A 23,706-nucleotide genomic window follows, 5' to 3' on the forward strand; every position below is an offset into this window, starting at 1 on the left:
TTGAAATTGTTAGGAAGCTAGAAGACTTAATTTTATTGTGAAATATTTTTAAACCCATATGCAGAACAATATAGAGGCTGAGATTTGAGGTATGGTTGAGGGGAAGAGAAGAGGAAAAAAAAGAATAAAAGAACAGAAATGTAGTTCAATTAAGAAGGTGGGTTATTTGGGAAAAAATGAGCCTATGGGAAGGATCGGTTCCAACTAAAGGTAAGTGGAAACATTGGTTTCCACTGCAAGCATCTTAGAGTCTTGGTACTTCCATGTAAAAACTGCTTTTTCATCTTTTTAGAAACTTGTGGGAGAAAGCTGACATACAGAAGAGCACGCAGTTCAAAGTAACTCCTCCTTTAAAGGTGAAATAGTGTGGGGGTTTTTGTAGCTTCAAATAAAGGACAGGTGGAGGTAAACAAACTGCACACAGGAAATAGAAGAGGCAAACAGAATTCACTTTAGATAGGACAAAACAAAAAGCAAACACATGAAAACCAAATATGTAAGTGGTTTTAGACAAATATTAGATGCTTTAAAAGAAGATGAATAAACTAGAGCACCTGGGTTTAGAAGAGGAAGGTATCAACCTAAAATAATTTTTAAATGTGATAGGAGAAAGGTAACATGTAGAATATTGTTCCTATTTAATCTATAATGCAGTATTACTAAATAGATGATGCTAGTGGAGAAGTGGTTCTAAATGTTATAGAAACCTTCTCTCAGAGTAAAGTAAATATATTTTCTTTATTAGTGATTAACATGAAATTTTTTTAAATGACATGCTCAAATAGGAGTTATCATATTACGGCTAAATATTCACCAGCCAGCCTGGATGGGAACAGTGAGTGGCATATTAAAGAGGTTAGAGATTTTATATAGAAAGATAATTAAATAATTGTTGGAGACTTCTGTTCTGCCCATATTGGCCTACTAAATGCAATGACATAGCATGATACAAAGAATTCATTTTTAAATGCCAAGTTTTCATCTCTCTTACAGGACACACAAGTGAGCAAGTGACTCTAGACCAATACAAAGATTACATAGAACCTGATTAGAAATTTTATAATGAAAATCCCATTTCAATATAGTGATCCGAGTATAATCAAATTCAAAATCCATGTGTTAGCAAATACCTCAAAAAAATCCCACAGTACTAATTTCAAGAAAGGAAGCTACATAATAACCTTTCTCATTTCTAACAGAATTTTTTTTATTGAAGTAGGAGTGAAAAGGATAAAATGCACCTGATTTGAACACTTGAAGGAGCCTTTTGTTTCTTTAAAGAAAGGGCTTGTATTCATAATTAATGAGGTATAGGGGACAAATAATGACATGACTAGGTTTGCCAATGGTACGAAATTACCCAATGAAGGAAAAATGAAAGCTTTCAGAATGGTGAAAGCTGTGGAAGAATATCTGAGGCTTGGTATTAATATGCAAATTGAATTTAGCTTTGATAAATGCAAAGTAGTCCATGGTGGGGGCGGGACACCTTAAACTGTATTTGCAAAATTATCAGAAAAGTTGAAGAGAATTTTAGGAATTAATGAGGAAAGAGAGAACAAAACAAAGTAATTACTGAACCCAGGACACATTGTATACCAAAACAGTTTCCTTTCTGGAATACTGTCTGCAGTTCTAGTTCTTACATTTAAAAAAAAATGAAAGGGTACAATAAGGACAGCAAAGATGATCAGAGAAAGAGGATACATGGCCTGGAAAATAATGACTGGGTTTAGTTACATTCACAATACAGAACATCATACATGACAAGGAGAAGAGGAATAGAAAAGAATTAGTTACTGTACCATACAAAAACCAAGGATCATTGACATTATGCAAGACAATTAAAATAAAGAGCATGAACTACTTTTTCAAATAACACAACTTTTTTGATACAGAATCTTGTGAAAATGAGAAGGTATGAGGAAAAAAAAAGACAAGAAAAGCCCAGTGGCTGTTTAACACAATATTTCAGTGATGATTAGGAAGTCTTCAGTGCAGATTGTTGGAAGCTAGGAGAAACTTCAAAGGAAGTGGCATTACATAGCACAGCCTGTATTACATTTGAAATCAGAATATATTCTTTTGATACCTATATTCTTATTCAGCAAGCTTCTGAACCAGATAGACTTTGGCTCCAATGGGATAATTTTAATGTTTTTACGTAACTTAGCATGTTAGCCACTATGTTGTATATTTGTGGTCATTTTTGTTCTGCTGCCTTTGTTTTGCTGGATTTACGATTAAGAACAGAATTCTTGCTGTTTGGGGTTTTGCTAAATAGCCAGCCCTGCTCCTGCTATTCAAGCATGTAAGTCATGCTTCAACACTTCCCATTGGGCCAGTCCTTGCAAGGAGCTTGTACCACTAGATTGTCTAAGATCTTTATCAAATCACTTAGCTGCTTTGTTACAAAAGTAGGTTGTGTTCACTAAAGTGAATAAATCCTTTGCTCTCAACTGTGTCTACAGGGCTCCTGATTTTAATGTGTATTATCAAAAATTAATGGACTAAAATGAAGATGTGGAAAATTTTTTCATTACAGATTTCTTTCTGACTTGCTCTTGTTAACTGTAGAAATCCCATGACTGCATTAAGAAAAAAGCAACATCAGAGAGTTTAGGAAAAACACAGTGTAATGTGTTTGTACATGTGCACATTTCATGTCATGTTGAAAGTTATGTACTTTAGGAGGATTAGGGACACCCAAACAAAAAAACCCCACCAAGACCAACCCCCAAATCCCTCAAATCAGGAAGCACTTACAATGTAGGAGTCTATACTCTCCCTCTAGCAGCAGTAAATAACACCCAGAACAGCAGCTTGGTTTACTGCTTTGGGTTTGGTTTTTTTTTAAGCTTATTAAGCATTCTTAATCCCAGTGACATGACAGAACTGGGATTACAAAGGAGGATATAACTAGATTTTTATAGTTAATTCTCATGCTCTTCTCCCAGAGTCTCAACTGGGTGGAAAATTAAACAGACCAGGTTTCTGAGATAAGTTAAGGATGAAATAGGGCAAGAGGAACATTAGTGAAAGTAAATTAACATCAACATTTCCATTAAGTGCAGTGTTTCTTGGTGCTTAACATCAGTCTTACCAACTGTCCTAAAAACACTGGAAAGATAATGGAGGAAAGCACTCCTTTCATTTTCACTGTTCCTCTTTCAGGACCAAGTGAGTGGGAGAAATGAAACACTTCTTCTGGACTTTGTGCAGTCTTTTCTTCAAGGTATTCTTAGGTCACCCTAAGAAATTTTTCAAAACGAGAACTTTTTTTCTCTTCCTGCATGAGTCACATGGGATGAACTAGGACTATAAAATTCTAGGGGTTTTGCCAGTAGTTTTTGCTGAGATGTGTGAGATTTACAGATGTTCTTCTTGTTTTTTTAATAAAATCTTTCACTAAAAATACATGGAGGATGGTATACTGTGATAATGATCATTTGACATCATGAAGTAGTAGTGATTTGACATCACTTGCATTTGTGCCTTCCTAGCTGTTGCTTGGGCTCATCCAACAAAGTGAAGTGCAAGGTCCCACACCTGGGTCAGGGCAGTCCCAGGCACAGCTACAGGTTGGGCAGAGAAGAGATTCAGAGCAGAGAAGGCCTTGACCAACATTGACGTGATGGTCAATGAAAAACTGAACATGAGCTGGCAGTGTGTGCTCGCAGGCCAGAAAGCACCCATGCTGTGGGCTGCATGAAAAGGAGCGTGACCAGCAGGTCGAACGAGGTGATCCTGCCCCTCTACTCTGCTCTTGTAAGACCTCAGTTGGAGTACTGTGTGCAGTTCTGGTGTCCTCAACATAAGAAGGACATGGAGCTGTTGGAGCAAGTCCAGAGGAGGGTGATGAGGATGATAAGGGGGCTTGAGCACCTCCCGTATGAAGACAGGCTGAGAAAGTTGGGTCTGTTCAGCCTGGAGAAGAGAAGCTGCGTGGAGACCTCGTAGCAGCCTTCAAATATCTGAGGGGGGCCTACAAGGATGCTGTAGAGGGACTCTTCATCAGGGACTGTAGTGACAGGACAAGGGGTAATGGGTTTAAACTTAAACAGGGGAAACTCAGGTTAGATATAAGGAAGAAGTTCTGTACTGTGAGGGTGGTGAGGTGCTGGAGCAGGTTGCCCAAAGAAGTGGTAAATGCTCCATCCCTGGCGGTGTTCAGGGCCAGGTTGGACAGAGCCTTGGACAACATGGTTTAGTGTGAGGCGTCCCTGCCCATGGCAGGGGGGTTGGAACTAGATGATCTTAAGGTCCTTTCGAACCCTCACCATTCTATGATTCTGTGATCCATCTCTGACCAGTCTCTGCTGCTTGAGTCTTATTAAAATTAGTCCTAGTGAGCTTACTTTGGAATCTCTAAAAAAGTTTCAAAATAGTTCTCAAGTAGCACAGCATGCAGTTTTGGGGTAGATTACAGCATAGTATGATGGCAAAAAGTTTACAATAACATAGTGGCAGCAAAGTTTGCTGACACTTATTTGTACTGATATGCCTAATTTATTTACGGCGTCACCACTTGTGAGCAATGTGGTAATCCCAAATGCATGGAAGTTAATTTTCATATTGTCTTTTTTCATTCAGTGGTTTTCCTGTGTGGTTTTTGTTTTGTTTTGTTGTTTTTTTTGTTTTGTTTTGTTTTGTTTAATACCAGTATTTTCAGCGTATCAGGTTTACTTTCTTAGGGAAACTGAAATTAAAATATCACAGAATCCCAAGGGTTGGAAGGGACCTCAAAAGATCATCTAGTCCAACCCCCCTGCAAGAGCAGGGTAACCTAGAGTACATCACACAGGAGCTTGTCCAGGCGGGCCTTGAATATCTCCAACGTAGGAGACTCCACAACCCCCCTGGGCAACCTGTTCCAGTGATCTGTCACTTCTCACAGTAAAGAAATTTTTCCTGATGTTCACATGGAACCTCCTATGCTCCAGTTTACACCCATTGCCCCTTGTCCTATCACTGGACATATATTGAGCTTCTTTGTCCAGGATAACTGAAAAGCTTAATTTTAAAGGTTGGACTTGATGATCTTAATGGGCTTTTCCAACCTAGTTGATTCTATGATTCTATGGAAAAAAAAAAGGCTAGCTAGGTTAGAGTAATGAACTCAGGCTTTGTATGAAGAGTCCTAAGAGTGAGAATAACTCTCAGTAAAATTATGCTACGGAAATTGTGTCATGGAGAAGGCCTGTTACTTGAACAGTTTGTCTCTGTAGAATTTGCTGTTGAATACAGTCTTGCAATAGTTATTGAATGCTGTAGAGAAAGTTGACAAGATGAACTAATAGTTTTTCTAACCTCTAGTATGGTCCTTTGCCTGAAAAGGCAAGCTATGCTATTTTTAGAAGTTAGCTGCTTTCACAGTTGCCAGCAACCTTGGCAGTGATTTCCATTACCATGTGACTTTTAAGTTCTACAAGTTTGCATTTCTCTTTTGAATTTTAGATACCATTCCAGGAAGACAGTGCATGTCCTCCCACTTCTTTCTTCTTAGACAGTTTGGTAACGTCCTGATTTACCTCAACTCAGTCAAGGTTAGTATTATTATTTAGTACTCTAATGCATGGAATGAATACTAATGGAATTAGACTGTACTGTATGAGACACTGTGTAAACATAAAAGGATAAAGAAACAACAGTAACAACAGAACACAGGAACAAGTGAGATGTATGTGGTCAGGTACAGCAAAAGGCTCAAAATGTGAAGAAGCCGCTTTTAAGATAGCATTGTGCAGCATGATGGTCATGATGGTTTCCTCATACTTGCAATTTAACCATTATCAGGCTTTCTGGTGGCATCACAGAACATGAGGAAGATAATTATAGGAAGACAATGAAAAAATGTGGGTATTTATGGAGTGGGCAACATGGAGAAAAGCCAACAAACCAACCAACCAAATGTTTTCTCAAGGCTTACCCAATAAGCAATGGAGACTATTGTCAGTTGCCATATTGTGAACATCATTTTAATGAACAAGACTGTGTATGGAATATAGGACATGAAAGATTCTGAAAGTAGAAATGCTTATATTTTACAGGGAGAGCAGCCACTGAACAGCTAAGATAGGGCATTATTACCAAAGCAGTAAGCTAAGAATATTATTTTTGCAGAAATAATCTGAGTGGTACCCTTCAGGCAATGTTGCATTTTTCAAAGTAAGAGGAGGTGTTTGCGGTTGTCATAATACAGCATTACCAGATTACCAAAATTCAATGGATAAAATGGGTATAATTTGCAGATACCCAGTTATAAGTCAGATGTGAGGAAAGAGAGGCTGGAGTGTGATTATAGAGTTAGACAACTGGAGTTTTGTTCCAATTATTTGAAACTAGAGGTGTAAGAACTCTGTATTTGGTAGGAAGAGGACTAAGTATCTAAAAAGAAATTACTAAGGAGATACACGTGATAAGCAAAATCGCAATGTTCTAAGGTGGGTGAGATCTAAAGAAAAACATGCCCTGGCAGTGCTCAAGGCCAGGTTGGACAGAGCCCTTGGGTGACATGGTTTAGTGTGAGCTTTCCCTGCCCATGGCAGGGGGGTTGGAACTAGATGATCTTAAGGTCTTTTCCAACCCTAACTATTCTGTGATTCTGTGTAATGGTGGCAAAAGCATCTGGTGGGTGAAAAATGAAGGTGCAGTCTTTTTAAACTTTATCTGGAAAGACATCACTGAAGAAATCCCAAGTGGCTGTAAGCCAGAGGAAAATTCATCCTATGTATTTCTTACACTTTCCTTAGAATGCAATGAGTCACCCCATAGAAATGCCTAGCTCATGCTATTTCCTTTAAAAAGTTCTTAAACAACTAGTTCTAACCTGAAAAGTTTAAAGTTAAACGTGATTACTCACCACCTCCAAGGTATTTGGAAAAACTGAGAAAGGATAGAGAGAGAGAGTATCATCTGGGGAAACAAATGGTTTTGTCATTAATATTGGAAAGTAAGGCTAGTATTTGTAAAGAAAAGAGCCAGAAACAAACAAGACGCTGAACAGAAATTAAGAGGGTGAAAGCAGGCAATGGAGTGAGCAGAGGATAGGTCAAAGTCATGAGGCAAGAGAATTGCTACGGGGGGAGGATTAGGTGAGATAATTATGCATCTGTGAGAGTATAAAGGAAAGTGTCATAGGAAGGGTTGGAAAGAAAATCTGAAGGGAAAAGGAAGAGCACAGAATACTTGGTGTTATTTTGTAAGATGTTAGTAAGAGCCTATGCAGTGAAAGTATAGGTGAGGAATAGATTTAATGTTTAAAAACTGTCAGGAGGGAGGCAGAAATAGTGACAGGTACAAGTATGCAAGCCTTCAATCCTGCTATATTTATCAACTAGAAGGAGAATTTGACCTTGTGAGATTTGGGAGAAACAATTTTATTATGTGTGCATAGGAGAGGGGAAGGGTTATCTGACTACTTGTGCTTGGGTATTTTGTTTTAAAAACTTAATCTATTCTGAAAGCATGCAGAACTACTGTGACACATAACATACATATGTGGATCTCAGCTTGCAAGCTGGACTTGCCCACACATACACACCTTGGCATCAGTAACCATATGTCTGTTTTGATTTGACCCATATTTAAGCAAAGATAATACTTCCTTGGTTTTCATTATAAGGGTGAAACAAAATATTAAGCTAGGTAAAGAAAATTCAGTGTAAAAAAAAGATTGATGCCTTTCATTGCACAGTGTTGTACTCTTATTTGAAATACTGACCATGACCCCCTCAAATTCTGAAAGTAAGGCGATTTGGACAATAACTAGAAATTGAAATATTATTTAAAGAGATCTAGAAGATAGACATTTTCTACAGAGGGAAGTTAAGAAAAGAAAATCATACAAAATGAGGATTAGAATAAATAAGGTGTATTTGAAACCTCCATTTGTATTAGGAGAGGCTGAAAACAAGATACAGCTTGTTGGGATTACAGCAAACTCAGTGTCTTTTCCAAGAAAATGCATTTTGTCCCTCTCAGAACACAGTTGGTTTATGGAACTCATTGTCATAGTTCAAGGTAGGGTTGAGATTGCAATTTTGGATGGTTTTATAGATTGCATCTAGGAAGTTGCAATACGATTAAGCTTAAGTAAAATACATATTTGTTAAATTCTTGAAGGGAATCATAAATGCTGGTATTTGAAACATAATGCAGTTGATAAATATCAGGGACTAAGGACAATAGTCTTCTGCCTACTACCACTTTCATTGCATGATCCTTTTGAAGTAGTTCATCATTCTCATAATTTTTTAGCTGAGACTATCCACTGCTCAGATTTACTTAGGTCATTCCCTTTCTCTTCAGGGCATAGGGATGCAAACAGTTCTTCCTGTGCCATGTTATAGGCAAGGTTTAGGTGGCTTTACAGTGACTTTTGTGCTTCATTCACAGGAATAAAGTTTAATAGAATCTCTGCAGCTCTTTAAGTGGAGCTGTGCACTCGTGAAGATTGTTTGCATTATGTTCTCTCAGGAAACACCACCTTCATTCATGATTGATTAAAACTGCTGTAGGCATGAGAACGTCTCAAAAGGATACCTTATTATAAATGTATTGCCAGCTGCCCTGGGGGTGACACAATAACACTGACGATCGACTGAGAAGACAAGCTAATTCAGGCTCAGCTGAGTTCTAGCCACAATTAATGCTTCATTGTTCAACTGGGTATCTGAGCATGTCATTGAAATGGACATCACTCAGAGCACAGTTAGTTTTATGAAATGATTGAAGACCACTAAAAAGACCTCACAAGAGTGAAGTGCAGTACATGTATTGTAGTTTGAAAAAACAAAACAAAACATCTAGTTGCTGCGAGTGTGTTGCACTATCAGCAGCACTAGTTCCTTTCTGTTGGTTTTGGGTTTTGCAGCAGGTGTGGTCTCTAGCAATTATGCAGTTAGGATAAAATGACATTGTTTTTGAGTTTTGTTGTTGACAGAATTGTTTTTCCATTTTCATTAAAAAATACATAGGGGCTGTTTGAACAGAAGAATCATAGAATTATATAATGGTTTGAGTGGGAGGGGACCTTAAAGATCATCTCGTTCCAACCCTGCTGCCATGGGCAGGGATATCTTCCACTAGACCAGGTTGCTCAAGGTCTCATCCAGCCTGGCCTTGGAACACTTTCAGGGATGGAGCAACAACAGCTTCTGGGCAACCTGTGCTAGTATCTTACCACTCCCATATTGAAGAATTTTTCCTAATATCTAGTCTAAATCTCTTCTCTTTGAGTTTAAAGCCATTCCCCCACGAAACTACTCATGCAGTAAAAGAAGAAACTATTCATGCAGTAAAACTAGCATTATGCTCACCAGCTTTGCTTAACCTGGGACTTGTGCTGATGCACATGAAACTATCATTGAGGAAGAATACAGCAACGTGTTGTAATTCTCATGTGGTGAAACCCATTAGTTCACCCTAAGGGTACTGAAATGTTTTCACAAACTGAGTGTAAGATTCAGCTGATTGGTTCATCCTCATGCTTTTACATAGCTTGCTATATTTGCTATAGCTTGCTATATTTGAACTCTAATATAGACATCTGAGAAAATGTGCTCCCTCTCCCTCCCATCTCCTATCAAGGCACTAGCTTGATGTATGTGGGTGGATGGGATTAACACCCTTTGTTATCTGTCTGCGACAGGAAACAGAAGAAGTTCCTCAAGTGTCCCTACATCATGAAAGAAGATAGAGAGCTCTGGGAAGGGGGTTTACCCCTTTCTTCTCATATCTTTTGTACAGTCCCAAGTATGCCTATGCCTTTTGCCTCCTCCTTGCTCTTAATGAGGGAACAAAACAAAAATTGTATCTTCCTACAGAAGTTCTGTTTCTTTTGTAGATGCTATATAAGGAAAAACATTTCTTCTTGCTGGAGTGGGTCCAGAGAAGGCCAATGAAGCTGGTGAAGGACCTGGAGCACAAGTCTTATGAGGAATGGCTGAGAGAACTGGGGTTGTGTAGTCTGTAGGAAAGAAGGCTCGGGAGGATCTTATTGCTCTCTACAACTACCTGCAAGGAGGATGGAGCAAAGAGATGGCTGGTCTTTTCTCCCAAGTATCAAGTGATAGGACAACAGGAAACAACCTCAAGCTGTGCCTAATATCCAATCAAGTTTAGACTGGATATTAGGAAAAATTTCTTTACCAAAAGGATGATCTGGCATTAGAACAGGCTGCTCAGGGAAGTGATGGAATCACTGTCCCTGGAAGTGTTCAGAAACTTTGTAGACAAGGCCCTTAGTGACATGGTTTAGGGCCCATCCCAGGACTTGGCAGTTCTGGGGTAACAGTTGGACTGATGATCTTAAAGGTCTTTTCCAACCTAGTTGATTCCACGATTCTTCCACACACCTTGCTGTTATGCACCCAGGAAGGCCTTTGTTACAGCAATTATACTGCATAAACCACCCTGCTTTTTTCCCATGCTTTTTCATAAGCACTGCACCTCTGCTCGGCAGTGATCCTCAATTCCATCTACGGTTGTAGTTGTGGTATTGTGTTCCACCTTAGCTCTACCAGGTCTACTTGGTGTAGCAGTGTAAGTGCTGAACAGAGAACACAGCTTTTGGTCATCCGAGTTGTACTTCAATCCGGACATATGACCGTTATCAAATCTAAGCTATTTGGGTCAAACCCAAATATCAGGCTAACTTATACCTAGAGTTACATTTCCTGTTTTGGCACGTACAGCTTTTCAAAAAAGATGCAGATCAACCTGACTTGTCATTAACTGGGTTTGTCCAGTTTAATATCATGGGAGAGAAAAATGTGGTGTTGCACATCGAATAGAGTGCATGTAAGCAAAGCCTGAGCTCAAAGAAGTCTCATTGCACCTTTTACACACCAGGCAGGTGTGCTGCCTGCCTACAGCTGCTACTGCAGCTCCACCTCCATCATGGGATCCAGTGTGTCAGACTAGCATGTATCACACAGCCAGATACACAGGATCTCTTGTTGCACCTTGAGAAGTCGTGGAAAAACAAACTGTTTATCTCCTTAAGCCATTAGGGAGTCAACTACTTATTCACCACCCTAGTGGTGAAATAAGTGCTTGGGAGGTGAAAGAGACCGTGGCAGCACAGCGTGTCTTCACAAGCCTAAAGTGAAAATTATACCCACAAAAGCTGCCACTGCAATTTTGATCTTGGAGCACTCCCCAGACATCTCATGGTTAATGTTGTGGAATGTTCCAGCTGTATTTGTAGTCACGAATGTAGGATGGAAAGTCAGTCCGTAATTTTCTACCCACTGTTTATAAATGCCGTATGCTCATAATGTGGGTTTTTCTTTTTCCTTCCCATTGTCCTGTTACAGTCTAACTCAGATTGGAGAGCAGGGGTATTTTTAATGTTGTTATACCATGGGAGGAGGGATTTTGTCTTATTTATTTGGATTTTGTCTGTGCGGCTTATTTTCCAGAGTTACTTCTACAATGATGATACTTTTAACTTCAACTATGCCCAAGCCAAAGCTGCCACAGGCTGTTTTAATGAGGCTGAAGAGGTATGCATTTACTTTCTTTAAAAAACAGTGGAAACATTTCCCACATACTTTCCTCTTTCCTTCATTTTTTTTTGCTCCAGATCTTCATGTCGGTTGAAAATAAGCAGGTTGTGTAGAATATCATCTTCCCCTTCTTAGAGGAAGTGAAATTCTCAGTGAACACCATTCAGAAAAGATTATCTTGCTAATCTTGTAATGTGAGCTATACGGGAAGCCATGCTGCTTGTGGTGCATCACAAGAGTGCTTGCAGCTATCTCTAATTGATCAAAGAATGCCCTCTTAATCAGATTTCCTACACTTTGTCTGGGATCCCAGGCAGTCTTATTGTTCAGGCTGACAAGGGCATGCTGAGTAAAAGACATCAAGTAGTTAGGAGCTTCTAGGTGTCCCTAGAAAATTGTATATAAATAAATAAATAAATAAATAGATGTATGTCTTCCTCTGGGAGATGTGCAGGGAAATGAGGAAATGCTCACTATCTTATTCAGCAGCATCCAGATGCAGCTGGAAGAGATTAACGTCTACACACAGCATTTTTTGTGTCTGTGTGCACTAGAAACTTAATTACAACTAAAATATGCAAAAGCAAATAAGTATTATGAAGATGGAAGCAACATTTTTTGCAAGACCAGAAAGAAGCCAGAAAAAATCCCAACAAAACAATCATGTAGTCAAAAGTGAATCATACAGGGGGGTTTGGTTTGGGTTGGGGTTTTTTGTTTGTTTTTTTGTTTGGTTGGTTTTCCTGTCTTTTTGACTTTTTAACTCTTCAGGTTTCTCAACAATGGAGGCCCCTGTTTTTTTCTTTTTCTCTTCCCCCCTCTCCGTCCCCACACCCACTCCCTTAATTTCTGTAACTTGAAATTGCATCTGTCTTTAAGAAAAATATCCAAGACCATCATGCAAAATGGATATATATTTTGATTCACCTACCTTAAATTTAGTTAGCTTAATGAACATGTAGCTGACTCTTTCAAAACTATGCTACCAGGCTACAGTGATTCCTGAGACTTCATAAAAATGGTAATGCTGCAAGTAAGCTTTAGCTGCAGCCAGGCAACAAAGAAACACAGATCTGTAAACTGCTGTTAATCCACATTTTCCCTCTTATGTTCTTACAAATGATTCTATATAAATTTGGGCTTATAGCTGATGTATTTAAATAACAGAATTATGTAATTACATTGATTAGTCTGGCCTAAGGTGTGATGTTTGATTGTGATGATAGTCTCATAGCAAGATCACCCTCCTCCAGTGTCTCATAAACTTGTAAAATACCTCCACATATAGCACTTATTTAAAAGCTCACCTCCCTGGAAGTAATGAAATAAACCTATGATAAAGTGCTACTTACAGTGACAATGCTGCTTTCTTTTTATTTCTTTCCTCCTACCCCTTCCCCTCCTTTCACCACCGCCTCCCCTCTTCCCAACCCCTGCCCCCCCCAGCCCAAATTAGGGGATCAGCAATGTTTAGCCAATAAAAATGTCAGTAATTTGTCGAACTTCCTATTCCAGCACATATATCTGTTCTTATAAAGGTATTTGGAGTTTTGCCAGTAGCATCCTAGCATAGCTACAGATACACCTGCAGAGGGGCATAAATAGCTGTTTTCTGTGAGAAAAGCCAGAATACACTATTAAATGTATAACTTTTCCACACACATCCCTTTAGATGTAGAATGTAATAAACCGGTATTTGTACAGTAAGTTAGAAAAGACAAATGTTTTGGCTCAGAACCTTACTGAATCTGAAATGGTTGGAAATGGTTTATTGCTGACCTGGAATTCTCTCTGACATGTATGGGGAGGAAAGGCTCATATATATGTGAAACTTCTGGTATTTCAAGAAGATGCTAATGTAATTGCTTGCACTGCTTTCTAAACAAACACATTCCAAATAGCTTTTCCCACAGGCCCAGTGTTCCTTTGTGCTGTTTGTGTTGCATAGCCACCCACTGGCACTTGTTCAGAGTAGGCCGCACCCTCCTCACAGCTTGCTGTTTCGAAGCTGCAGAAGTCCCTTGATAAGCATGGCCCTTTTTGAATCCTCCACATACTTGACACAGAGAGATGAGATACCCCCACACTGCACTTGCATATCCTATCTCTTCTAGAAGCAGTCGTTCATGTGGCTTCAGCCTTAGCTGCATGTTGAAACGAGGCAGATCTGCCTTCTGTTTGTTTAAAAGTACGTGCATGGATAATCTTTTATTTTCCTTCTTCCTTCAGGTGTTCCTTTTGATCCAGAGTGAGAAGATAAAGCGTGATTTTGTTTACCTTAGCTGGCTAGCTCGCTGCTGTGAGTCACTTTACTCTCAACATTGCAGAATACAGATCCTCCTCTATTGCATCAGTCTTGGCAATCCACTTTCCTAATTGAATTTAATGTTGTAGGTGGATTCAAAACTATGAAAGTGAAACGCTGATCGCACTAGTTACAGTGTGGGTGGTTATTGCACCTTTCATACATCTAGCTTTAGTAAGCAATTACTGCTTCACTGCAATGCTGTTACAGCTCCATCAATGCAGCTTTGTCCTAACTAGTGACCCTTTTTCTTCTCAGTTGTCTACTCAATTGCTTGAGTGAAGATTTTCTGTCTCAAAAGACTGAGTTGCAACTTTTAAAATGTTCAGACTAAAACACAGAAGCATCCATACTGGGTCAGTCCCAACAGTCTGTCTACCTACAGAAGGAGCCAATGTCACTTGTTTAGGGAAGAGAAGAATCAGGCAAATTTACACAGTATTTTTCTTCCTACTGCATTACTGTTCATATTCTCCAAACTTCTGTGCCTGAGGGATGTCCTTTATAATCTCAGCATGTTTTTCTTCCAAAAACTTTTCCTTTCTTCCCTTGAACCCAGAAAACTTTTGCTATGTTTAATATCCTATAGCAAATTATATTTAGGTTTTTGAACCAGTTTTTAAAACATTGCAGAGTACACCTCCGTACAGATACAGCTATCGTGCCACATGTAAAACAGTATAGAAGTGGGCTTGTCTAATGATTCAAGACTCCATAGGTTAATTTGTTTTCCTTACAGTGCCTCAATACAAAAATGTTCTCTTATCGAAGCATTTTCAGTAATTGTACTTGGAATGTAAATATGCATGTTTTGGGACATTATGCCATATGGCAGATGTGATAAACATCTCTAAAATGATCTCTCAGGCAGGCACATCACACCCATGGGTGCCTATCTATGACTCCATTTTAGGACATGCCAGTTTATTTCCTTTTTCATTAAGCTGTGGTACCTGATTGTGTTTGAGTGCTTTATATGTGAATGTTTTATGTGAATTTTTTTGATACAAGAGCTCTCATTGAAAAGCGAATAAGTTGTTCAGTAGACAGTGTTCATTCCTGTGATTCTGTGCTATAGTAGTTCTTTGATATACATCTGGGGATGCAGAACTCTTTGAAGGTGTCACTTACTATATAAGTGGACTTAACACCATGTTATCAATTAAAAATTTTATAGCTCTTTCATAGGAGTTACTCTTTATTTTTGAGTGTGCCTTTTGCCATTCTGAATCCCTGCTGAAGTTTCTGTAGAGCTGCTGTATTCTTCTGTGTCAGTCTTAAAATTTGTTTTTTCATTCTGTGCTAGTATTCCGGCTGCTAGAATTCTTTGCAGAAACAACTGCTCAGTGATGAATGTAGTTATCTTTTTGTGGCAAGTACGTAAATCAATATTAGATCCTTCTGGATAAAGGCTGCTGTAGAAATTACAAAGGATCATAATACATTCATGTCAGAATATGATTAGGTATTGAGTCGTAAACAATCCAATGCTGAAATATTTCTAAAGGGCAAAAAGTACCAGAGATGCATCTTTTTTGGATGCAAGACATAACTGTACTATTTATATCAAATTCATCTTGATAAGGTAAAAAACCTCAGAATTAGCACAGTACTCAATTTCTCTAGACAGATGGGTTGGTATTTGGAGATTAAGACCTGGCTGTTTGCCACTGTGTATGGAATCTGGAGCTGATGAGAGAAAAACCTGATTTGATGTCTTGCTGTCTTCTAAATTAAAAGTGTCTATAAATCCTGTGATTTGGTAATACATGTTTATTGTTGATGACTGCCACCCGTTCTACCTGGAACATACGCATTAGAACAGTGGTCACAGATATAATAAGCTAAACTGTCCCTTTTTGAAGAAGCATGAGTAGTACATGTGTGACCAGCCAGCTCCTCTTTGATAAGGAGACTGATAAGACTTGAAAAAGAAAGGGATACTTAATTTTGTTTTCTTTTCTCCCAGTACTTGAATGAGTCTGGAATTACCAATATCAACCTCAGTATCAACAGAATGGGTTCTTATCTCCAGAAAATCAAGTACTAGCACTTTTTTGTGTTCAAAGACCCTAGTAGAATTTCACTATCTGAGACAGAAGATTCATATTCTTCTGTTTCTATTTGTGTATAGCAGTGGTGTTTAAATTTAAAGGCCAATGAAAAATTCTAGTCATATAGACAAATTTAAAGCCAGCACAAAATCTCAGGAATTTGGAAACATTTTTTCTAGTAAACATATAATGACAGGTTTCATTACATTTGGAGGGGCTTCGTACTCACAAACACACACCCCTTTTTGGTTTGTTATGAATCATGGGAACTGAATGTTTAGATCAAGGTAGGCATCAAGTATTAAAGACCTCGGTTTGGTGCCAATTAAAATTTTTCCATGTGTAAGAATACATAATCCTAAATCTCACCATCTAAATGGATTTCTACAGTTCATTGTCTTGCACAAAATAACTTGTCTAATGCTTTCCATTCTGTGCCTTAATCACATCTTAAATCACGAGAGTTGTGCTTACTGCTGTATCAGTGAAATACAAACTGAGATGTAAATGCTATAATTATTCCTCTTTACGTTGCTATTCTCTGACGAATTGGCTGCTGTTTCTAGTAAGGCAGAAGATAAGGACAAGTTTCCCATCCCAAAGTCATGCTCACAGGGCGAGGTATACATTTATATTAAGTAAAGAAATTTTGGAACATTTATTCCACCTGCCACTGGGTATTATATGGGGCATATTCTTTTCACAATCCCAGCTGTTTGTTGTTATTGCAGATATTGTTAATAAGAAACCACAGTTGGCCTGGAAGCTCTATCGGGAGATGGAGACGTCAGGAGATTCATTTAGCCTGTTGCAGCTCATTGCCAATGATTGTTACAAAGTGAGTCTTCTCTTTAGAACTTGGTGTATGGCATGTTAATTCAGTGATTGTACCAAAAGCCTTTTTTTTTTTTTTTTGATACTTTTCATCATTGTCATCACTAGCGAACTTTCTTTTATAACAGCGGGATATTTAATAATGTGGATGAGTTGGCAAGGTCTAGTCAGTATTTCAACCTACAGGCCTTCTTGATAAACAGCCCCCCGAATAAAACATTGATAATTTACTCCATGCTTGAGCTGTCAATAACAGTTTCTTATACTGCCATTATTGGCAGAAATGACAAGAAACTTCTTAGAAAAAAAAAAAAATCTAGCATAGATTCAGCAACGAACCTTATGCTGCATTTTTTTTCCCTGGACAGTTATTTTTTCCTTAAAGCTCGTAGTGGCTTCACTCAATAGAACGCTGAATGAATGTGATGGAGCAAGGTCAACAGCATCCTGAGACTAATTGTAGCTTTATGCCCCATTGCTATGCTGATAGCTGGGACGCAGGACTTCTGGCTAATTTCTTGCTGCTTTTCATGCAAGATCTCATCTTGTCTGTATAGGGAAAAGCACATGACTTGGGGTAAAGCATTTACTGCTTTTGTGTCAGATAGAAGGACATTGAACGAGTATCTGCTTAATGGAACTAGGTCAGATGCCAGTTTGGAGAGATTGGTATTAATTTTTTATCTTTTTAAATGACACATTTGATCCTGCTTATACTCACTATCTTTATTCCCACCTGTTTAAGTGCTTGCCAGTCACCTATGGTTAAAATCACCATTTATCTGAAGAAAATTGAATTTTCTATTCATCTGTTCATCCCGTAGTACCTGTGTTTCTCTGACTAAAGTAACTCCCACGGCCCATCCAGGATTTTTCTCAGCAGATAACGACTTCCAACCACCAAAGGATGGGAGGTTGTTCTCAGCCTACCTTCTGTGTTCTCTTATGGGAAGATGCTAGCCAGAAAGAACATTGTTCTTCAGTCTTGCCCAAGTTAAGAATACTCACAGCCATAAATAAGGTCCATGAGTTATGTTGAAATAAAAAGTCAGTTAGTGTGGTCACTCCTTTCACACTGACTTGCCAACCAACTTGCTTCTTGTTCACATTTACAAATAGAGAACTGAAGGAAGAAATGATAAGGTACAAAGATCTTCCTAAGCTTAGGAAAATTTTGTATTACAGAGTCACTGAATCTTACTTTGTACTGTACTGCAACAGTGAAGAAAAACTTCAGTTCCAATTTAAAGCCAAAAGACATCAAATATGTCCCTGTGACATCACGAGGTCTCTGTGACCATCCTCTGTGACCTACATAAGGAAAAGTGGTTCTGTTTTAAAATGTTTGGACTAGTCGGAAGTTGATGTTTTGTCAAGGACTTCAGTATAGTCAGTATATATACAACACTGGATAGGGCACCTCATAAAAAAAGATGTTCTGTAAGCTAGTGTTACCTGTATACGATCAAAACAACAGTGCAGATCATTGCCAACTGATGAAGGCAAAATGCACATTGCTTCCGTGACTTAGTGCTGATTTCAGAAAACTGAGCTCACAATTTTTAATCCCCTTCTAAAAGATGGTCATATTGTCAGGAATGACATTTCACTTTTCTGTGCAGTTGCGTCAGTTTTACTATTCAGCCAAAGCATTTGATGTTCTGGAGAGACTGGACAGCAATACCGAATACTGGGAAGGCAAGAGAGGTGCTTGTGTGGGTGTCTTTCAAATGATCTTAGCTGGACAAGAAGCGAAGTGAGTATTCTGTGTTGTATCTGAATTTAATTTGCTCTTTTCTTACTTCCAGTCAGCTGTACGCCAGAATCATCATCTCGGCTTTAGGTCTGCGTATCCTCTTCCAATTCTTTATTGACCTTTCAGAAAACGGACACTCTGGCCAGTGGTTCCATATGCAGTATTCAGTTTTAAGTGTATCTTCCACACAAACAGTTCTGGAATATATAGTGGAGAGTAACTGATCAGTTAATGCCATGAACTGTATGAAACCAAAATACATTAGTTGTAATACTAGGACAAGTTAAATTATAAATGTACTATATTCATGAACTGAGGGAAAAGCACCTCATTTCACGTTAATGGCATAAGAATGGAAAACGGTCCCATGATATTTTAAGGTTCACAGAACAGAACTAAGAAAACATTTACTCAGTGCTGTTGGAAGGACACAATTTGTCTAAACAATGTGAGTAGATGTGACTGTGTTTTCACTAAAATTTGCTTTCTGAAGACACTGTACATGTCAGATAAATATACTCACTTGAAAGCTTAAGGGAAATTACCTGTGTTACTGATAATTTGCTTTCGGCCCATTTCACTGGATGGGAGAATAAGACAGAGTACTGGGGCTATATTTAAGAACTGATCCCTCATGAATATTCTGTAATGCCAGATGGCCATTCTCCCCTGGCCAAAGTTGCTGTTTCATACATGACTGGTAGGTGTGTATCTTGGCTTTTACACCCTTCTTGTATTCCCCTCTCTGCTGGAGTAATCTCATTAACTACTGCACCCTTCAAGTGTCCTTTTAGCAATTACTGCAGTAGATACAGTGAAATACACATAGGTTGCCTGTTTTTCAGTATGCATACAAGTTCTTGCAGTAAACTAGCTGGTCAACTGGAGCTTCATACTGGTTTATCATATTGGTAATGTTCATTTCCATGTTATTTGTATTAATGTGTAAGGTGCTTTGGCAGTATTAAGCTAGATGTTTCCATACTGAAGACTAGCAAACAGCATTAAAGTCAAAACCAAAAAAAGCTTGCTTTATTCTGGGGAGCTATTTTGCAAAAGTAAAGATTTATATATGAATATACACACATGCAAGCACTAAACTCCAAACTAATTACATTTTGCTGACTTTCTTGCTTTTAATTTCTCATTGCAATGAAATACAAGGTGGGGGTTTTGTGTTCCCTGTGATCACATCTACTGTGCATTTTTACCTCTAACTGTTCTGCAGATGAATGGACCCCTCTGTCTAGGAACCATGCTTTGCAAACTAGTTTGGATATGGGTAGTTGTTTATTGTATAAGCTGGGTCTTGCCCTCATTTAAATCTTTGCTTTTCACCTTTATAGAGAGACTCTACGGGAAGTATTGCATCTTCTGAAGAGCACTGGCAATTCTCAAGTAGAATACATTGTCCGTGTCATGAAAAAGTGGGCCAAGGAGAACAGAGTCCCTGTTTAAGTCAGTGCCACAGAATGAACTGGGTCAGTTACTGCTCTGTGTGTGGCTTCAAGATGTGGGTCCTGGTTTCTTCTGTGCATTCTGGGTATCTCCTTCCTTGCAAAACTTTAAATGATCAAGCAGATTGACCCAGCTGAGCAACAGTGTAGTGGAGTGAGATTGCAAAACATGCAGCAAGTTTGGTTTGGGTTTTTTTTTGGTTGGCTGGCTTTTAAACCTTTACTGGTACTTTTTCTGTTGCATCAATCTCTATTCCTCATTCTAATTGTCAGGTTTTTAGTAGTAATTCCAACTGTCCACGAGTCAAAGTGCTCCTCAGATTTCTCCACACAAGTTACTGGACTGCTTTGTGGGCTTTTTTTCCAGCAAGCCTTCTGCCCTCTGGAGAAGACTTATTTGTTGAGTGACTGAGAATTGTTGAATGACTCTACTCAGCAAATGATGGAACGTGCATGTAGAGAAGATGACAGTGACTACCAAAAGCGAGTACTAGGGTATCAGATAATATGTAAACACTTATGTATATTACCTGTCTGGAGTAAAATACAAACCATATTCTGAGCACTGTCCTTTTCTGGATAAATCTCAATAACTAATACGGTCATTTGGCTGACTGTATTGTTCAATCTTGCTTTGAGGTTTGACACTCAAAACACTTATTCATGTTAATATAATTCATGTGAGTGATCCATTTAGTTTAGCAATCTGATGGATAAAAGAGCAGGATGTTTTGAATAATTTTCTTCAGCATTTACCACCCTCATTAGCAATATATTTATTATACTTGGGATTTATTATACTCTCCTGTTCTTTAAAGAGAACAGTTCAGGGAATACATAATTCTAAGAAGGCATCAGTTGTAACATAGAAATGTATTATACTTTTTGTAGTGTAAAACGTGTACATTGTTTCTAAAAGGAAAATTTACATTTTGTTGATCTGTAAAATACTGACAAAGTATTTTTTTATCTTTTTAGGGGAAACTCAGAATACTGTATTCTCTACTGTCTATGCTTTGATTAAAGCTCTGAATGGAATGCCTTGTTGGTCTGTGTTGCTTCATACTGCAAAAGTTGAAATAGTATATTAATTTTGCTGTGGAAGAGGGTAGATTTGTGACTGGTCATTAAATGCATGTTCATTAATCTGTCTAAGGTAAGCCAGTGACCTTGATCCTGATTTTATGGTAGTTTGCTGAAAATAAGGAGGCTGGGTGTATGTGGAACATACACACATTTCTGCCATGTAACATTGGCACTTTTTTGCTTTAAGCAAAAACTGTGGGTATCATCATTCAGGTATCTAGAAGTACATTGATAGTTGTGGCTACTTGCATTTATATCTAGAAATCTGATCCATCATACTAACAATAATAGAGCCTTTCAGCATGGGCAGGGGACACGTTGCACTCATTCAAAAGAGGTGTGAAAGCAGCAGTATTTTCACTGAAAGCAGTTATAAAACAAAAGCAGTTATAAAACATGTTTCACTTGTAAAAGGCATTTTTGTTTTCCCTCCCAGTTTAATTAACTTGGAAACTGATCAGGAATACAATTACAAGTCTTGGTACAAAGCTTTGAAAAATCATTTTGGTGGCTTTGTAGCAGATGTTAAATGCATGTAATTACTCCCTTTATTGAAGCTTAACCTGCAGAAGAGCTGAAGAGCATCCAAGTCTATTGCAGACCATTTTACATGTTGGTTGAATCTTCTGAAATAAGTGTGGTGGCATTGCAGCATAAGGGCCTGGGGACTAATTCTAAATTCTCTGCCCCTGACCAATGAAAAAGTTTTTAAAAACCTCACCTTTATTCACTAGAGTCACAAAATCCTATTTGATATGCTAAATAATGTGGGGTTTAGCACAGTACCTTTTATTGACTGGTAATAAAGTTTTTGTCATTTAAGACAGGGGATTGCAGGGCTTTGCCTTCAGCAGTGATGAAATGAAAGATATATTACATATTTAGGATCGTGGTAATGTAACAGATATGTAGGTACTATTAAAATGCACAACAAGGAAAATGCTGAAATATTGGTGTTTATTTTACCTTAGAAATGCATTCTAAGAACATCTTCCATTGTTTAATCTGAGATCACCTTCAAAGAACAGGGGTGTGAATCGGAGTTGCCTTAGCTGATACAGAAAGGGAAGTTAATCAAGAATTTCTAAAGCTGTTTCTGAGGCAGAGTTAACAAAATGTTATCACTGTCCTTTTGCATATTTCCCTGAATTGTGGAAATTTAAGGAGTCAAGGTACTCTAACTAGAGCAGCTAGGAGTGAAGGTAGATGTGGAGGAAAAACAACTGCAAAAGTGAGCTGTACAGAACAAGTAGGCAGTGAGGAATGCATGTGCAGAGTCAGGGAAACAGATGAGTTTATTGGGTCAGGAATAAGTGAATAAAAAATTGAAACAATTTCACATAATGTAGGAGAAGAGAGACTAGGGCAGAAAAAAATTGCTGCATCATTAGAATTGCAAGGCAGAGTATGGGAAATACAGTTATTTCTTATACTCCCAGTAAGCATCTGAGGTACTGTGCTAGCAGTTGAATCATTGATAGTGACTGGCAGAGAAAGCTGAAGCCCAAACAGTGTGTAACTGCTTTTAGCTGGGTGCTGACCCATTCCTGACAGATAAGGAAGATGACCTTTAATTAAACTCAGTAATATCTGAAGAACATTTATGCCAATAACATCTAAGTCAATTACTCTGCAGGGGAGGGCATTTATCCTGTCTGTTGCTGCGAGTTCCAGGATGACATCTGCTTTGGCCAGCATCTGAAGTGATCCAGTATAGCATCTTGGATTAATTCTGGAATCCAGCATATAAATTCTAAACCCAGTAATAGGTGGAGCCAAGTAATGTACTCAAACTGGAGGTGGCAAGTTCATTGTGAAGGAAAAGTGTTACTTTTCAGCTCTGTGGACTGCAGCAGGCATTTATATTTATGTAGCTCTCTCAGCTGGAAGATTGTTCATTGATCTTCATATGAAAATTGTCTAAGGTTGAATAAGGAACTTGGCCATTAGCTAGCAAGACACAGATTAGACAATTACATATATAGCTGTTGCTACATGTAGCTTCACCACATGAGAGGTATACAAACACTGAGGAACGCATCAGGGGTTTTCCCATTGGTTTACTCTTTCACTAAATTTTCCCTGTGTTATCTCCAGAAGTAATTTCCAATCATTCTTGAGTTTCATTTCCAGAGTTCCCTCTCCCCATTTAATCTATTTATATGATCACTAGTTAAGTACATAATTGCATGATAAGTGTCACCAGTAACCACTAAAATCAGGTTACTAATCAACTACTGGATAATCTGGCCTGACCCTATGTAGTGCAAGACGGTAGATTTCATTGGCTAATCTTTGTGTTGAGTCCAATAACTATCTTGGCTTTCCATAAAAATAGTTGCCAGAAAACCTGAAGGTGGCTAGTGAGAAAACTTGTTAAAAAAATCAAATTACTTTGCAATTTGTTCAAATTATTAAATTGCCTTTGCTCTTCATTCTAAATTCAGCTTGTTTGGCCTTGTCTTATAATATTTGATTCTTCCAACATCCATCTTTGCTGTTAGTCATTAAAGCCCAGCATTGTCTGGTTTGATTTGGGGTTTTGGTGGTTTGGGTTTGTTTGTGTTTTTTTTTTTATCTTTTGGTACACATAAACAAGCAAGTCACCTCAATCTGTATGGAAGACAACATCCCCTGTAGGATATTTTCCAGGGTGGAAAACTGGCAACCAGTTTGTCAACAGAAAAACATGGCCATGTAG

At 38.4% G+C, this 23,706-nt stretch overlaps 1 protein-coding gene across 4 annotated transcripts in view; it reads left to right on the forward strand.

The window, feature by feature from the left end:
• IFT56 (intraflagellar transport 56) overlaps positions 1 to 20,959 on the forward strand; it is a 49,162-nt gene extending 28,203 nt beyond the window's left edge. For 2 of the 4 annotated variants that reach the window (XM_061450642.1, XM_061450644.1), the window contains 6 exons: positions 5,458 to 5,546; positions 11,427 to 11,510; positions 13,743 to 13,812; positions 16,604 to 16,710; positions 18,329 to 18,462; positions 19,809 to 20,959. In XM_061450642.1, coding sequence (XP_061306626.1) covers positions 5,458 to 5,546; positions 11,427 to 11,510; positions 13,743 to 13,812; positions 16,604 to 16,710; positions 18,329 to 18,462; positions 19,809 to 19,920 — 596 coding nt within the window. In that variant the 3' untranslated portion in view covers positions 19,921 to 20,959. Of the gene's footprint in view, positions 1 to 5,457; positions 5,547 to 11,426; positions 11,511 to 13,742; positions 13,813 to 16,603; positions 16,711 to 18,328; positions 18,463 to 19,808 lie in introns of those variants that run through there. The other 2 variants (XR_009742917.1, XR_009742918.1) reach the window with 1 other exon arrangement.
• Positions 20,960 to 23,706: the final 2,747 nt, after the last annotated feature.

Source organism: Pezoporus flaviventris, unplaced genomic scaffold (genome assembly GCF_033815535.1).
Source record: "Pezoporus flaviventris isolate CSIRO_AGI_PZ_B2104156 unplaced genomic scaffold, CSIRO_AGI_Pfla_v1 ptg000011l, whole genome shotgun sequence".
In the NCBI taxonomy this organism is placed as follows: Eukaryota; Metazoa; Chordata; class Aves; order Psittaciformes; family Psittacidae; genus Pezoporus; species Pezoporus flaviventris.